Source organism: Manis pentadactyla, chromosome 2 (assembly GCF_030020395.1).
Source record: "Manis pentadactyla isolate mManPen7 chromosome 2, mManPen7.hap1, whole genome shotgun sequence".
In the NCBI taxonomy this organism is placed as follows: domain Eukaryota; kingdom Metazoa; phylum Chordata; class Mammalia; order Pholidota; family Manidae; genus Manis; species Manis pentadactyla.
The window spans coordinates 11,056,970-11,074,700 of record NC_080020.1 but is presented as its reverse complement, the minus strand read 5'-3'; the positions used below and the strand labels follow the sequence as shown (position 1 = coordinate 11,074,700).

General features: G+C 40.7%; 1 protein-coding gene across 3 annotated transcripts in view; it reads right to left on the bottom strand.

Annotated features, from left to right (window-relative positions):
* Positions 1-16,753, bottom strand: part of USP12 (ubiquitin specific peptidase 12) — a 103,668-nt gene extending 86,915 nt beyond the window's left edge. The window contains exon 1 of one of the 3 annotated variants that reach the window (XM_036917369.2): positions 16,409-16,753. In XM_036917369.2, coding sequence (XP_036773264.1) covers positions 16,409-16,456 — 48 coding nt within the window. In that variant the 5' untranslated portion in view covers positions 16,457-16,753. Of the gene's footprint in view, positions 1-13,914; positions 14,387-16,408 lie in introns of those variants that run through there. The other 2 variants (XM_036917371.2, XM_057490105.1) reach the window with 2 other exon arrangements.
* Between the last annotated feature and the right edge of the window lie 978 nt (positions 16,754-17,731).

The window sequence follows — 17,731 nt, the reverse complement described above, 5'->3', positions numbered from 1 at the left end:
AACAAATTTGAGGAAAAAAATTAATGTTACATTAAAGTACTTAGGTAATTTCAATCACTAAACTCCTATTTCTTGTTAGTTGTTTTCATTCACATTCTCACTCCCTCCCCAAAGCCTGTTTTCCCCTCCTGCATTTTCCCGCAAATCACCTTTCACATCCCACCAAGCTGCCCTCTCCATCGTTCCCAAAAGCCGGCCTCCCTCCCATTTAAGCATCCAAGTTTGTATCACTGTTTGCCTTAGCACGCATGAGTTAGTAAGTGTAGTTAGAGAGGCTAGACTGCAGTCCTTTGAGGACGCAGACTGAAACTTAAAACAGCTTTGCACCACAAGGATCCCGTATGTAATCCCACGATGAGCTGTGTCCCCCAAGACAGACAGCTGAAATCCTAACAGCCCCGTACCTCAGAATGTGATCTTACTTGGAAATGGGGTCTTTACAGAGGTAATCAAATTAAAGATCATGAGGGTGGGCCTTAATCCAGTACGACTGTGTGCTTCTAAGAGGGGAAACTTGGACACAGAGACAGACTACGCACAGGGAGGACGATGTGAGGTGACAAGGACACGGAGAACTCCAATGAGGATGACAGCAGAGGCTGGGGGCGTGTACAGGGCAGAGACCACTGGCACGCGGCTGCTTGGAGGGAGGCGGAGAACATGCAGAGGCCTCCGAAGCAACCAGCCCACTCCACTGACCTGACGCCTTCAGTTTGGAGCTCTGGACGTCACAACTGTCAGACGAAACTTCTGTTATTTTAAACTATACAGCTTTTGGTACTTTGTTTGGCAGCCCTGAGAAACTAACACAATTAGTGCTTAAGAAAATGAAAATGTGCAATCAGTATTATACAACCAAACCTTTCTAACAGGATAGACATAAAGATAATGCAGAATTAAAGTGAGCAGTTTTGTCCTGGAATGAAGCAACATAACAAAGAAAAATGTCCATTATACAGGAAGGGGAAAGAACAAGTTACAAATAAATCTGTAGATTATGTTTGGGGATGGGGTGGTGACACAAACACACACAATACCATGCTTGTAAACACACAGGCAATGCCAGCCACACACACTCACACACAAACACATACTCTTAGAAACATTTAACTTAGAAAGGGCCCCTCCTCCTCTTTGGAGGAAATAGGTTTTTTACTTTATGCAATTTTGTACTTTTAAAAATAATAAATGGTTTATTTTTGAAAAACGTTTTTGAAATGTAGAAAAGAAACTATTTGAAAAGTAATCAGACATCATATTACTCTTTAACAATAGAGAGTTAAGTCTGAGTGATTTATTTCACTTTTAACTTCTCATTTGAAAGACCAAAACAATTCTTTAATTACTAAACTACAAAAGAGTATCTACCACTTTGTTTCTAAAAGTGACCATATCACTGTAAATACAGTCAGTATTAAATCAGTCAGTATTAAAGAAAGAGATTGCTTGCAAAACAAGAGAAGGAAATTAAGATAACATTTGCCGACCACTCCATGTCTACCATTCTGGAGGTTCTACCATTAAATTTCATTTCTCAACTTGACCACATCTATTCAGTCCAGCCTTCTCCCTGTGACAGTACCAAGTAACATTTACAGAGGGCCTTGTTAACTTTCTTTTTTTTTTATGATCCTACACTTTTTTTTTTGGTATCATTAATCTACAATTACACGAACATTATGTTTACTAGGCTCCCCCCTTCACCAAGTCCCCCCCACATACCCCTTGAGGGCCTTGTTAACTTTGATGTCAACCAAAAATGTACCCAAATACCCTAACTCTGTTTAATAATCCAGTCTAGATTTATCATCTATAAATGTACCTAATCCAAACTTCTACACCTTTATTTCTCAGATCTCAATTTGTGAGGTACCTCACAGCACACTACAAAGTAGCCATTTCAGTACATGTTAGATATCTACATAAAGTTCCTTGGGAAACCTGAAAATGACAGAAGTCACATTCAACTTTACAATGTCTGTTAACATGACTCAAGTCATCATTAATAGAAACTGGCAATAATATCATAATAGAGCCAGGCAGGCTATTAGCACTGAAACCGTGTAACTACAACCCAGTTCCAGAAGTGAAAAGGAAAAACAGAGAATTAAAGCAACAAATGTCTGGGGTAAAAAAGTGTGACAGAAAAGGGGGACCTAAAGACACAGGAAGTAAAAACCATTCAAACAAGAGGGCCACAGAATGCTTGGTAGGAGCAGTGACCTGAGCAAAGGTAACATTAAAGAACAAAATAATGCTCTTTATTTTTGCAGTCATTAAACAACAAAAATAATAATCTACAAATATAGGGAACAAAAACAGTGAGAGATCTGTACACAAAAAAAAATAATCAGAAGTTGAAAGTTGCTTCCTTTCAGCTTTCAATTTGCAGAGTTGATTGTCAAACTCAAGGCATCTGCTTTAATCAGTCATGGGAACACCTCAGGTTTTAGTTAAACTAAATTTGACTCAACTACAAACCAAAACTTTTGAAATGTATGCAAATTTTGATAACAAAGTACCAAAAACTTTGTAGTGGGGAAAATGTGAACCTCCTCAAATTTTAAAAATGCAGTGAAAACAACTGACACTTACTAGTAAACTAAAGAAACTAGTGGAAAAAAAAAAAAGTGAACTGTCTTTTAAAGAAACTTATGCAAATAATGGCAACAAAAATAATAAATTTCCCTCCCAGAATCAAAGCAAGGAATTTTTGGTTTGTTTTTGATCAATTTTATCTAGTTTTGAGCCTTTGACATTTCAAAATTGTTCCACCTTTTGTTCACCTTTAACTAAATAACCCTGATTACCATCAGTCCAAGGAAATTGTCAGTGTTGCTCCCTTAAATCCATCAAATCATGAATGGCAAAAACTGTTGATTTCTATTCCTCACCTGCTCCTAATGAACCAAAGTTTCATCACTCAGGGCCCAAGTCTGAAACCTTCTACACACTATGCCCTGTTTTGCAGAAACGAGAACACCATTCCTCTGTTATTTCAAGACACATCCTCTTCATCCAAACTTTCAGTTGCTACTTCAAGGTACCACTTTAATCATCCTGCATGAGCATTTTCATAAAGCAGACACTGAAACAGCAGTCTAGGATAAAAGGTAACTTCTTCAGTGTTATAATGGCTACCTTTTCTGACGGAGATAATGTTTTTGTCTGCAAGACCTCACATTTTACAAAAACACTTTTCATTCCAAAGTGGCTTTGGAATTTTATTTCCATTCCAGAAGGCTTTTATTTTATTTTCCCTTTGCCCCTAAGACTTACTTGACTGCTTACCTTATATCCACATGGGCTTTGTATGATCCTAACTTGAATTACAAAAGTTCTCTTTTCAGAGCTCCCCAGGTAGACCAATATTGTAGAAATTAATACAATTTACTCATCACGATTTTAGACCTTTAAAAAAATGTTACTACGAGAATTACAGGAAGTTTTTTGACAGCAGAAGTTAACTCCCTCACAGCACAAATAACTTGGCAAAGAACTGTATGTCAGTAAGAGAAACAAACCAACAGATGCCTTATTAGAAAAAGAAAACTCTATGAACCACAAATTCTTAACACATTAAAAAGACTTTTTAAGAGTAATTTAAAACTTTGCTTATCAATACCTGAGCATCCTAAGACCAAGATTACTGAAATTCTCATTTTCAAACCTTGAAATGACTGCACTTTGTCAAAGGTAACTTGTGAGCTCTCTTGTAACTCAGAGTCCAAGGCATCTTAATGTACCTTCCTACGCTTCCCTTAAGAGGACAAGCAGTTCTGTCAATAATGATCCTATAATAACAATTTTCATTTGTATTTACAGTACAAAGAACTGTCACATGAATTATCTCATTTCACATGAAGTCTCTCATTTAATCTAATGTGGAAATTATTATTCCATTTCAGAGTTGAAATCAGGCAAGTCATCTATCCAAGTACAAGTAATTAGTAAGTGAAGAGGGATTCAAAGCTACACACACAAAGTACTCCTAGAAGTTAAAGGCAAAAAAAAACCAAATTCTTGTACAAAAAGTAAGGAAAAACACTTCTGTCTCAACCATGAAAGCTGCAACACACTGGCTTGTAGATATCGTCATGGATTTGGGAGTCAAGAAATTTGGAACTCATCCCTAGTCAATGCAAGGATGACTTACAGCTTGTTTTCCCAATCTGTGAAAACAGGGCTCATACTAACTGAGCTTTCCCGGCTCTAAGTGGATCTCCAAGGCAACAGAACCAGACAGAGCAGGAAACCAGTAAGAAAGAGAAGGGCTAAATGACTCTGAAGTACCTCAAAACGCAACCTGTACATACATATTGGTAGTTTTCTTAGGCATGACAACAACATTGTGTTGTTATATACTATGTCTTTTTTTGTTTTCGGCAGGTTTCTTGTTAAGCAACCTTTTGATTTTTATCCAATTTAATAGATCCTTCACTATAATACCAATAAATTTAATGTGTTTAGGTTTGCTGTAATACAGCCTACTTCTTTCACTTAATTTTGGCTTTATTTTTGTTTTTGTTTTTCACAATTTTTTATTAAGGTATTATTGATATAGTCTTATGAAGGTTTCACATGAAAAACATGTGGTTACTACATTCACCCATATTATCGAGTCATCCCCATAACCCATTGCAGTCCCTGCCCATCAGCGTAGTAAGATGCCAGAGTCACTGCTAGCCTTCTCTGTGCTACACTGTCTTCCCCATGATCCCCCCCGACACCATGTGTATGAATCATAATACCCCTCAATCCCCTTCCCCCTCCCTCCCCATCCTCCCTCTCCCACCCCTCCCCTTTGGTAACTGCTAGTCCCTTCTTGGAGTTTGTGTGACTTCATTTATTTTTTTCTTTTTTTTCCCTATTTTCCTTACCTCAGAATTTGAGTGATGAAGTCTAAATTTCTGCTGATTCAGATGAAAATTCCTTTCTTCTGTGGGTGTGTATTCTTTAATTTTTTAACATATATATTTAAATATATATGTAACACATGTATTAACATACATATTTTATATATATGTATGTCTTTAAATTTCCTAATATTGACTTTTTTGGGGGACAAAACCTTTAACAGGTTTTAACTGCCTACCCACTGAATAGTCAAAGCTGGGGAGATTATACTTCCTTGACTTCAAGCTCTGCTACAAAGCCACAGTAATCAAGACAATTTGGTACTGGCCCAAGAACAAACCCATAGTATCAATGGAACAGACGAGAGAGCCCAGATATAAACCCAAACATATACGGTCAATTAATATACAATAAAGGAGCCTTGGATATATAATGGGGAAATGACAGGCTCTTCAACAACTGGTGTTGGCATAACTGGACAGCTACATGTAAGAGAAGGAAACTGGATTATTGTCTAAATCCATGCACAAAAGTAAACTCAAAATGATCAAAGACCTGAATGTTAAGTCATGAAACCATAAAACTCTTGGAAGAAAACATAGGCAAAAATCTCTTGAGTATAAACATGAGCAACTTTTTCCTTAACATGTCTCCTGGAGCAAGGGAAACAAAAGCAAAAATGAAAGATGGGACTACATCAAGCTAAAAAGCTTCTGTACAGCAAAGGACACCATCAGCAGAACAAAAAGGCATCCTACAGTATGGGAGAAATATATTCGTTAACAACTTATCCAATAAGGGGTTAACATCCAAAATATATAAAGAACTCATACACCTCAACATCCAAAAAACAAATAACCCGATTAAAAAATGGGTGCAGAACCTGAACAGACACTTCTCCAAAGAAGAAATCCAGAGGGCCAACAGGCACATGAAAAGATGTCCCACATGGCTCGTCATCATGGAAATGCAAATTAAAATCACAATGAGATATCACTTCACACCAGTTAAGATGGCCAACATCCAAAAGACAAGAAACAACAATGCTGGCGAGGATGTGGAATAAGGGGAACCCTCCTACACCGTTGGTGGGGCTGTAAATTGGTGCAACTCTTGTGGAAAGCAATATAGATGTTCCTCAAAAAACTATAAATAGAAATACCATTTGATCCAGTCATTACATTCTTTGGAATTTACCCAAAGAAAACAAGATCCCTGATTCAAAAAGACATATGCACCCCTATGTTTATCGCAGCACTATTTACAATAGCCAAGATACAGAATCAACCTAAGTGTCCATCAATAGATGAATAAAGAAGATGTGGTACATGTACACAATGGAATATCATTCAACCATAAAAAGAAAAGAAACCTAGCTATTTGCAACAACATGGATGGAGCTAGAGCGTATTACGCTCAGTAAAATAAGCCAGGTGGAAAAATATAAATACCAAATGACTTCACTTATTTGTGGAATATAAAAACAAAGCAAAACAGAAGGAACAAAACAGCAGTAGACTCACAGATACGGAGAAGGGACTAGTGGTTACCAAAGGGGAGGGGAGAGGGTGGAGAAGGGAGAAGGGGAATAAGGGCCACTATAATTCAAAATCACAATATAGTTTGGTCATGGGGATGGTAGTACAGCACAGAGAATACAGTTAATGACTCTGTAACGTCTTACTACACTGATGGACAGTGACTGCACTTGAGGGGGTGAGGACTTAATATAGGTGAATGTTGAAGCACTGTGCTGTGTATTTGAAACCATAGTAAGATTATGTATCAATGAAGCTTTAATAATAAACAGTCCTTCTACTCCACCTCGTCTAGTTATTGTCATTATCTTACCTTGGAAAAAAAATGTAACTTTTTCACAATCAATGTAATTAAATTTACTAACATATTTTTATCAATTCCATTGTTTCTTGATCCCCACAACTGTCCTCTGAACTATGTATTTTCAAGATATTTTAATGAGAGTCAGCAGTTGGTGAACTCTCTTGGTACTTGTTGATCTGGACTCCTCCTCTTCTCTAGCCTTATTTCCCCCAAGACCCTTCCATGCCAAACCATCTAGAGAATCTCAAAGTAGCACATTATCTCCTGACTTATCTTTGCTCACATCAGGAATCCCTTCTATTCCTCTCCACACAATAAATGACTTCATTCCACAAAGTTCAAATCTCTTGTGAAGCTCTCTCTCTGAAGCCTTCTCTTTCCCAGAGAGAAATAGCCACCTCCTCCTTCACATATGCTCACTCCTTATACAAATAAGAAAAACATCTCACTGCACCCATTTGTCTTATATATCTATCCCCCTTCCCACCCCTTCCTCTTCAAGGCACACACAGAAAACAGAAGCTGTAGAGTCCACAAAAGCATACAGGTAAGACTGTTCTAACCTGGATGTGACTGGTCAAGGGCCTCCAGTCAATCCAGATACCTTCTGGCTACCCAGGGGCCAAGAGAATTAGTTGCTCAGCACAACTGTAACCCATTCAGGATACACTAAATGGGAGGCTCTGTAAAACTAGAGCTTTTCATAATCATCTTTGCATTCTCAGTACTCATTTACACCCTGATATAATAGTCTAGGTCTCCATTAATACTTCCTGAAAGTCAAGTCACTCTTTACAAAAAAAAAAATGGGCGGGGGGGGACAGCGTATCACTATTAGCTTAAAAAAATTAAATCCTCCCCCTCCTCCCATGAAAACCACTTATTCACAGTCAGGCAGAAGCCTTGGTAGGTCACTAAACTAACTCCATTAAAAGACACTGTGTTTAAACCAGTTACTTGCTAGTAGGAAATGCACGGACGGTTCCTGTACCTATAAGGCATTTCAGTAATAACATCTGTCAGCTATTCCTGAAATAAACATTCAAACATTCACTTCTTCTTGTAAGTTGGAAATAATTTTTTACTGACATGCAGCTTTAGATGTAGATAACTACAGATGGAGAGTAAGCAAGCTTATACATCACTCTGCAGACTACACAATTTTTAGAAAGAGCTAATGACCTTTCTTATAGAGAAGCAACAGAAAAGCATAAGCCATTTAACATATAGGATTAGGAAGAGCTACAGCACCTCATACAATCATGTTCTGTACTAAATATTCTGTACTTTTATCACAAAATTCTTCTTGACTGAGTACCTTTGAGAAAGCAAAGACTTAATAGTTTTTCTTCCAAAACAAATGATGTACATAAACTTTCTCTCTCATCTCCTTCTAATATAAACTATGTACCTAATATTTTAAATGATCAAATCCTGTATAGATATTTTCAACAATACGGAATCTCTGATTGAGAATTTTCAATTCAGCAACCCATAACTCTTCATAATATCTAGCATTTACCCTTTTTTTTCCAACACCTTTTTTCCAAAGCACTTTACAGATATTTAAATAATCTTTGTCTAGCCCAGAGAGAGAGAAGAGCTTTTAAGACAAGATATTTAAAAGCAGGATGGGTAACTGCATTGTAGGCCAACAAGAGATGTCACTCCAGTAAACGACAGTAGCGTTAAGGGAATTAAGTGCAGTAAGATGGCCCCAGTAAACAAACAAAATTGAAAAGGCAACAGAGTCATACACACACCTCGTTTTAACAGTAACAAAAAGCTGATGCTTCTTTAGTACTAAAAAAGGTAAGATTTTTCTTCTAAAAGTAGTACTCCAACTTATCTCAACTTCTACAACATGTGTGAGAATGTCACAAACTAGACAATTTTTATTCCCAGACAAAAGCAATCAAATTTCTTTCTACAATTCTACAAATTACTCAAAACAGAGAAAATCTACGTTACATTCTTAGTTTGTAATATTCTAATGTAACTGCAAAATACAGACTTGTGCCTTCTCAGAGGCATATATAACTAATAAACTATTTCTTATGAAAATGAACTGAAAATAACTGCACTTCATAAAACAAACTTCAATTTTGGTTATAGGTTCTGTTGCACCTATAATAATTACTTAGTTGCCGATGAGTCCTTATACAGGGAGGGAGCAATGACTTGAGAAGGGCACTACCACTACTAATAGTGACTGGCAAAGCTACCAAGTGCTTACTAGGGACCAGGGACCATTCTACCACCCTATGAACTAGGTATTTTACACCTCTTTTGCTGATAAGGGAACCATGGCACACAGAAGGAACTTGTCCTACTCACAACTAGCGAAATAAATGTGAAATAAAAGAGCATCAACTCAGAAGAATTTTTTAAAGTACTGGAAAAGAAAAAAATGTCAAAAATGACAATACAGCTAAGTGGACTAGCCCATTAATGAACAAAATGGCAATATCACTAAGTTTCACTAAATGTTTTTAAAAGAAGAAAGATGAATTTACTTTGGGCTATAATTTTCCATAAATTCTGTAACATTACAAAAAAACAACGGGAAACCAGTGTAATTCATATTAACTATATCTAATTCCTTCCTCCTTATATTGCCTAAAACATGATTAGATGTAACCTACTAAATGGGAGAAGATATCTGCAAAGCATGTATCCAATAATGGACTAATATCCAAAATATATAAAGAATTCACACAACTCAATGGCACACAAAAAAATCTGATTTTAAAAATCGCCATCCAAAAGACAAACAACAACAAATGTTGGCGAGGATGTGGAGAAAGGGGAACCCTCCTACACTGCTGGTGGGAATTTAACTAGTTCAACCATTGTGGAAAGCAATATGGAGGTTCCTCAAAAAACTCAAAATAGAAATACCATTTGACCCAGGAATTCAACTCCTAGGAATTTACCCTAAGAATGCAGCAGCCCAGTTTGAAAAAAACATATGCACCCCTATGTTTATCGCAGCACTATTTACAATAGCCAAGAAATAGAAGCAACCTAAGTGTCCATCAGTAGATGAATGGATAAAGAAGATGTGGTACATATACACAACGGAGTACTATTCACCCATAAGAAGAAAACAAATACCTCCATTTGCAACAACATGGATGGAGCTAGACAGTATTATGCTCAGTGAAATAAGCCAGGCAGGAAAAGACAAGTATCAAATGATTTCACTCATATGTGGAGGGAGTGTAAGAACAAAGAAAAAAACTGAAGGACCAAAACAGCAGGAGACTCACAGAACCCAAGAATGAACTAACAGTTACCAAAGGGAAAGGGACTGGGGAGAATGGGTGGGAAGGGGTAAGGGGGAAATAGGGGCATTACAATTAGCAGACATAATGTAGGGGGTGGGGGGCATGGGGAAGGGCTGTACAACACAGAGAAGACAAGTAGTGATTCTACAGCATCTTACTATGCTGATGGACAGTGACTGTAATGGGGTATGTGGGGGGGACTTGATGATGGGGGGAGTCTAGTAACCATAATGTCGCTCATGTAACTGTAGATTAATGATACCAAAATAAATTTTTTTTAAAAATGAGCAGAAGATCTGAATAGACATTTTTCCAAAGACAAACAGATGGCCAAGAGACACATGAAAAGATGTGTCATTATCACCATTCATCAGACAAATGTAAATCAAAACCACAATGAGGTAACTTACACCAATCAGAATTCTTATCATCAAAAAGACAAGAAGTAATTAAGTATAGGTGAGCATGTAGAAAAATGGGAACTCTTGTACACTGCTGATGGGAATTAAACTGGTGCCACCATTATGGAAGTTCCTCAAAAAACTAAAAACATAAATACCATACAATCCAGCAACCCCGTTTCTATTTATCTGAAGGAAATTGAAAACACTAATTCAGAAAGATATATGCACCATGTTTACTGCAGCATTATTTACAATAGTCAAGACATGGAAACAACCTGAGTGTCCATAGCCAGATGAATGCGTAAACAGGTTGTAATACACACACACACACACACACACACACACACACACACACACACACAATGGAGTATTATGCAGCCATAAAAATGAATGAAATTTGGCCATCTGCGACAGCATGGATGGAACTCAGGGGCATTATGCTAAATGAAATAAATCACACAGAGAAAGACAAATTCCTGATGAGCTCTCTTATATGTGGAATCTAAAAACAACAAACTCATAGATACAGAGAATAGATGGGTGGTTGTCAAAGGCAGGGGTTAGGAGGTGGGAGAAATGGGTGAAGGAAGTCAAAAGGTACAAAAAATAGAGAGATGGATGAATCACAGACAATAAAGTGGTTAGAGCTCCCAAAATGATGGTATCAACAATTACTTAAAAACTCTCAAAGGATCAGAAAGTACCGAGTTTTAGATCCAGAAGGAAACAAACATATAATGAATATTTATTAAAGTACATCTAATCCAATCCCTTTACAGATAAAAAAAAATCAACTCAGAAAGCTTTAAAACTTTCTCATATATAGAGATCTTAAAATGTCTAAATCTGGACTAGAATTTACCTTCTGGTCCAACTGCTCCTTCTATATACCATGCTGTAGGATACATAATATGATACATTAAGTTTCTGGAATTGAGCTACTGAAAGAGAAATCAAAACAAAATTAGATTATTTACTCTGAAAAATTAAAGTTTCTGGAAAGGAATGTTGACTAAACAAATATTCAAATAATCTTCTCCAGGCCAATGAAAGTTTCAGGATGGCTAGAATAAATATAAGGGCAGGAAGAAAGAAACTTGTGACAAAATGGACTCAATCTCCGGGGACTTGGTCAAAAGCTTGAATCAAATATGACAAGAAGACATGTTGTGATGAAGTCTGGCTGAAAGTGGTCACATAGATCATGGTAGAGTAAATAATTAACCTACTTTGAGATCTATTATAAAAAGATTAACCAGAGGTGGAAGGAGAAAAGCGCCAGAAGGTAAGCAGAGCCATGAAAGACAGTCTTTACATATTCCACATACTCGAATGTGGCATTTAAAACTACACTTCTTAAGAAGTGTTATGTTTAAGCATATCAAAAGTTTCAAGTCCCAATGGTCTTACCGTTATTTGTGATACTAAGTGGTGCCTAAGATGTGAAGAAACCCACCACCTCTTATAAAATTCCATTTCTCCTAACTCTGTAACTTTATCCTCTAATAATCATGAAATTATCTGTCATCTTGGTCATGGTTATGTGAGTGTACACACACATATCAAAATGCATCAAGCTGTACACTAAGATTTATGCATTTTACTGTATGTACCTCAAATAAGAAACAAAATTTTAAAATATTTAAAATAAATAATACATAAATAACCTGTCAGTGGCCTAGTATCCTACCACTGTGCTTTAGTGAGTTAACAACGTTGCCACATTATCACTTTAATTATTAACTCTCCATGCTTATGCTACAATTGTACAAATTTTAAAACTAACACTCATTCATGCGGAAAACATGAAATGTAAAATTTTATCTAAGGTATAAGCTAAATTACAGCTTTTTAAAAAGGCAAAATACACTGTGAGAGGTAAAACTAAGTTATTTTCTTTTTGCTTCCTTAAGAATATCCCAAATTCTTCTTTGTGGAATATTTTGCAAATCTTCTATCATGAGAATGTATCATTTTTAATGTCTAAAATGTATTTTAGCCAAATTCAAAAGATCAGCAGGCTTAAATAAAACCTCTGTAATACTTACTCTAGATGTTCTCTCCACTAAACCTCCTCAAACACATGCACAGTCCTTATCAGTACTGAACCAACTATTTCTGATAGAAGACTCCTTCTTTTTGAAGTTTTCACCTCTCTCAGGTTAACATTTTCAGTACAAACAGCAAAAATTAGTAGAACAATGGCAACTCACTCTAAATATTCCTATCACAGAAGCACTATTATACTAACAGAATATGAATGAAATTGCACTGACTCTTTTACAAATGAAAGAATTACATGTGCCTTACTTCTTGCGAAAGGACAAGGCATTTTATTACCTATAATGTAATACTCTGACTACAAAGGAAGGAGACTGTCACCCACCTCCCCGGCCCCTGCCTGGGCATGGGCTCCCCTGGGTTTTTCTCCTTTCCTTCCTTTCTGGAGCGATGACAAACCACAATGACCACACACGTGGCCTACCCCGAGTGACCTCAGTGACACTCAAATAAAAGACAAATAGCCAGCGTCACCTGTGACTTGTCTTCAGTAAGGAGCTTAAAGTTCACCCACAAGATGCGATGTTAGGCACAAGCTTTTCAAGGAAAACCTGCGGACCTGCAGAGCAGCTACCTTGTGGCCTTGGCCTCACTGACTCTGCATTCTAAGGGATCTAACTCACCCACTGCAGCAGAGAGTGGGCAGGTACCCAGGCCTGTACCACCCCAAGATCTACCACCTTCGCCCTACGACTTCTCTTTTACCCAATTCCCCTCGCTAACAAGCCTTTCCCGACCATGACTCACACCACCGAAACAGGAAGGACAATTATCACAGGCGGAGCAACAATTCATGGAACCCCTACCTTGTGCTGGCACTGCTGCCCGACCCCACGGCACAGCCAAGACCCATAGGATCATAAGTCCCAGGCCCAGGCCACCACAAGCTGCTCTGCAACTTCCACCTCAACTTCAAAACGCAGGCCTTTCTATATGTATTTGGCCAGTTTTCCCATTATTTCACAACCAGTACATAGAATAGTAAATATTAAGTGGCTACTCTGTGCCACGCCTGAAGTCTGCAGTTACTTCAGAGGCATAACAAACACCATGTGACACTGAAAATGTATTCATTCATGGCAAATTACAAGAAGCATTTCTAGAGTTACCTCTGCAAATTTATTCATTGCAATCTAAACATAATCACTCATTTGGGTCAGGCTACAACATTAATGTAAGAAAAACAAACTTTACTAGTAATTTCCACCTGTCAGCAGAACAACAATCATCTAGAATTAAACATATCTGGAGACATTTGCTTTTAACAGAGTAATTTAACCCAATTAAGGCACAGCCAATCTGCCCAGGTACCTTACATTGACAGATGAAAAAATTACATGAGCTTTATTATTTATACAACAAAATTTCAATTCTTTGTATATCTTTTCACAGAGGCTGATTCTCTGAGAATTATCATTCTTCTTGGGTCCAGCCCCTCTTTCCTCCACCACTCCACATACCTCCAATCTCATCCATGACTCACGTCCCCCAGACCAGTAAGAGAAATGAAGGGCTCTGGGAAACTGTTTAATTGTATGCAGCAGTTAGTGCTCCGCCAAACTGCAGAAATAAATGATGGTCCTCCCCCTTAAGGCCTTCACAATCTAATAGGGAGATAAAAGTTTACAACACAGTAGTATGATAAACCGATTGAGATGACTTACAAAAATGCTGCGAAATTTACAAGAGGGGGATGGAGAGTGGGGCTGCACAGGGGTAAGATTTTTCAAGTAAGGTTACAGGCTTGAGAGACAGGAGTTCTTACAGGTATGGACTCGCCAGACAAGGGCTGAGCAGGCAGTGTTCAAAGCCTAGTAAAATAGCATCTATACAGGCCTAGAGGTCAATGTCTTGCTTTTCTTGACTGTCAATTTTGTAATTCTTAGAAGATGGGTTGCAGTTTTCTTTAAGAATAAGACTGCAGATTACTTTGAGATGTTTAGCATTATTCTGGGAGCACAATGGATTTTATTCACATATGAATATAAACACACCTAATTTTAACACCACTTTCAGAACAGTCTCATTTGGCCGGGCACTAATCTTTCTGTATTTGCCAACAATACACACACAACACATGCCATCAGTGCATGTGAGTGGAAGCCCTAGAAAGAGCTTTGGAGTCTGATACTCTTGAGATCAGAAGCCCACTTACTCAAGTGTCTGACTTGGCAAATCTCTCTGTGCCTCATTTTCCCCATCTGATTAGAAAATGTTTATTTATCAGTGTTTACTTGAATATTGTTTGTCTCCCTCAACTAGAATGTAAACACCCATCAAAGCAGAAATTGTATCCCCAGCACTCAGCACAGGCTCTAGCACTTAGTAGGTGTGAAGTGTGTACATGATACACTTGAGTGAATGAATGATCCCTAAAGAGTAACACATCTCTCCCTGAAGCACTAGACTTTGACAGTGAACTATGACACTACAATCTGTGTAGCTCAGCAATCTGGCAAGATTATCACTTTCGAAGACTTAATTATCACATTCCTTTTGAAACAGAGTTAGAATAATTGGCATATCTAAAAATAATTAATCCAAATGACCCTTGGAAATAGTTTTAATACAGTGCCTTTAATATCAATGCTTCCCCTAAGATATGAGAAAGAACAAACATCCATTTGAGAAATTGGGTTCTTCAATGATTCATTCTTCAATATGATTTAATACTGTAGGTTTTAATCTCATCTGATTACAGCCGTTTTTTGTCCTGTTCCTCAGTGTGCAGTATAGAATCTGCTTCTAAAGCACCTTTAGATCTGACTCACCGCCTCTTAAAGAAAGGTATGTAAAATGTACTACCCTTAAACAGAAGACTGCTTGGGGATCTCCTATGCGTGATCGGGTGCATTAAAAGCACTGGGGCACATAAAAAAGGCTAGTAAGACATAAAACAGGAAGATTTCAGAAGTCTTTAACAACATAATGACTAGGCCCAAGTTCAAAGAATAACTTTTTTCTGTGATGGCTAATAATTATGATCCCTAGCTGCAAGCTCACAAGAAGCTAATGAAACGAACTGGCCCCAACGTGTGGAAAACTGGGGTCCTTCTTTCTAGTCAGGCACAAAAACATGACGATTTAAAGGCACCCACATATTGGTTAATTCAGGACTTTTCAACAGGCATTAACACTTTCCCTTTAAAGTCGATGTAAAAGTCCCAAAAAAACACATACAAGAACGCTCGCAGTCAATCCCTGAACAGAAATACTTGCAACCACACACACAGATGAGTCCGCTGTACTACAGTAAACAACTGACAGTAAAGCTTAAACTGTTTTCCAGATGAACGTGGATTCCCAAAGACAAGACTGCCACCTGGACACATGGTTGGAAAGGGGAGAGCTCGGTCCTCTCAGAAAGAGTAGGAAATGGGGAACACTGCACGGCACTTATTTAAAGTTTCCACCTCCACACACACACACCCCCTTCCCCTCGGCACCGGGTGGGGGACTCGGCCTCGCCAGAGGCGCGGGAAGGAAACCTGCACTTGACTTCCGTCCTCTCCGGGGCAGGAATAAGACCCTGCCTTCCTGCCGGGAGACCCCCACCCAGCCTGGGGACACCCCCCGCCCCGAGCACCGCCACACGGAGAAGGAGAGGCGCTGCTCCTGTCCCGCCACCCCGACCCCAGCCGGGGGCCGGCTCCGGCCCGCGCGCCCACAGCCCGGGGGCGCCGCCGACCGGTGTCCGCCCCATCACGTCCGGCACGGTCGCCCCCTCGCCCGGCACCCTCGCACCGCCCCGGCTCGCCAGGCGCCTCCCCCTTCCCGGAGCCGCTAATCGCCCCCACTCCCCGCCGTTCACCGCCCCCGCCCGGGCTGCCGGCCCCCACGCTAGGCCCCGCGGGCGGCCACCCGGGTGAGCGGCGGGGACCAGGGCCTCCCGCCGGGCCGCCCGCCCGCCTCCGGGGCCCCGGGCCGCCCCCACCGCCCTCTCGCCGCACCTACCATGGTACAGATGGAAGCGAATTTGGAGACTGTCATTAGGATTTCCATCCGCCCAACGCCATCTTCCACCCAATCACAGCGGCGGCGGCGGCGGGCGGGGGAGGAGGAGAGCCGGGCCGCCCGCTCGCACCGCAGCCCGCGGGCGGACCCCGAGCCGCCGCGGACCCACGCACCGAGGCTGCCCAGCCGCTGCTGCCGTCGTCGCCGCCGGCGCTCCGGCACTCCCCGCCGCGGGCCCCTGTCCCCGCCTGCCGGCCGCCCGCCCGCCCCCGGCTCCTCCCCGGCGCAGGGCGCAGCCGCTGCCTGGGGGCCAGCGCCTGCCCGCGAAGCCGCCCGCCGCACACCCCGCCCAGGCCCTGACGCCCGGCCCGCCCGGCAGCAACGCGGCCCAGCGGCGCGCCCCGCCCACCCGCCGCGCGACCGGACCGCCCCGCGCGGCCCCACCCACTCCCCCGCGCGCGCCTCCCGGGCCTTCGAGCACGCCAGCCAGGCTTCTCCGGCGCCGGCCTGCCCGCGCGCAGCCAGGGGCGGGGCACGGCCGGGCACCGCCTACAGCCCGTGTTCCTCGCGGTCCTAGTGCCCGCGCGTTGTTCTGGCCCCGGCCGCTGAGGGGCGTGGGGAGGCCGCGGGGGGCGGCGGCGACCTGGGAAAACCCTGGAAGAATTGACCCGCCTCCTCTAACCCAGGGCGAGGGGGCAGCTAGTCCCCACTGCCCAAACAGAAAACGGAAGCGATGGGCTGAGTGACCCTGAGTGGGGTGGGGGCACCTGCTTCTGTGCTGTGAAAATAACCCGGGTATGCCAACATCCCAAGCACTCAACAAAATGTAGGGTGGTTTGCTTCTTTATACATACATTGGGTGAATCGCCTAGGTTAAAACACTATTAAATTAGGGAAAGAAAAATTTAATAAAAATGAAAAAAGGCACAGGAGAAATTATGTGTGGCTCCTTGAATTGAGAAGGTTAGATATTGGGGAAAGGGAACGAAGCGGCCTTCTGGCCTCCCGGTTGGCCATAAACTTAGAATGTTTATAAATACAGTGTCTAAATATATTTGTTCTGAAAGTTGTGCTGCTAAATAAGGAAGATCTCAACCCAACAGTGATGATCATGTTACCAGAGACCAGAAGTCTTGCAAGTGAGAAAAAATGACCTGTGAGAAATGCTAAAGCAGCCTCAGTGGTATACTTCCTCTTTCTACTTTTATATATTACATCACTGCACACTGTACTCGGTGCTGCCCGCTCACCTTTATTTCTTCCTATTTGAGAAAGTAGTTCGAGTTAGTAGAATAACTTTATAAATTATTGTATTAGAAAGCT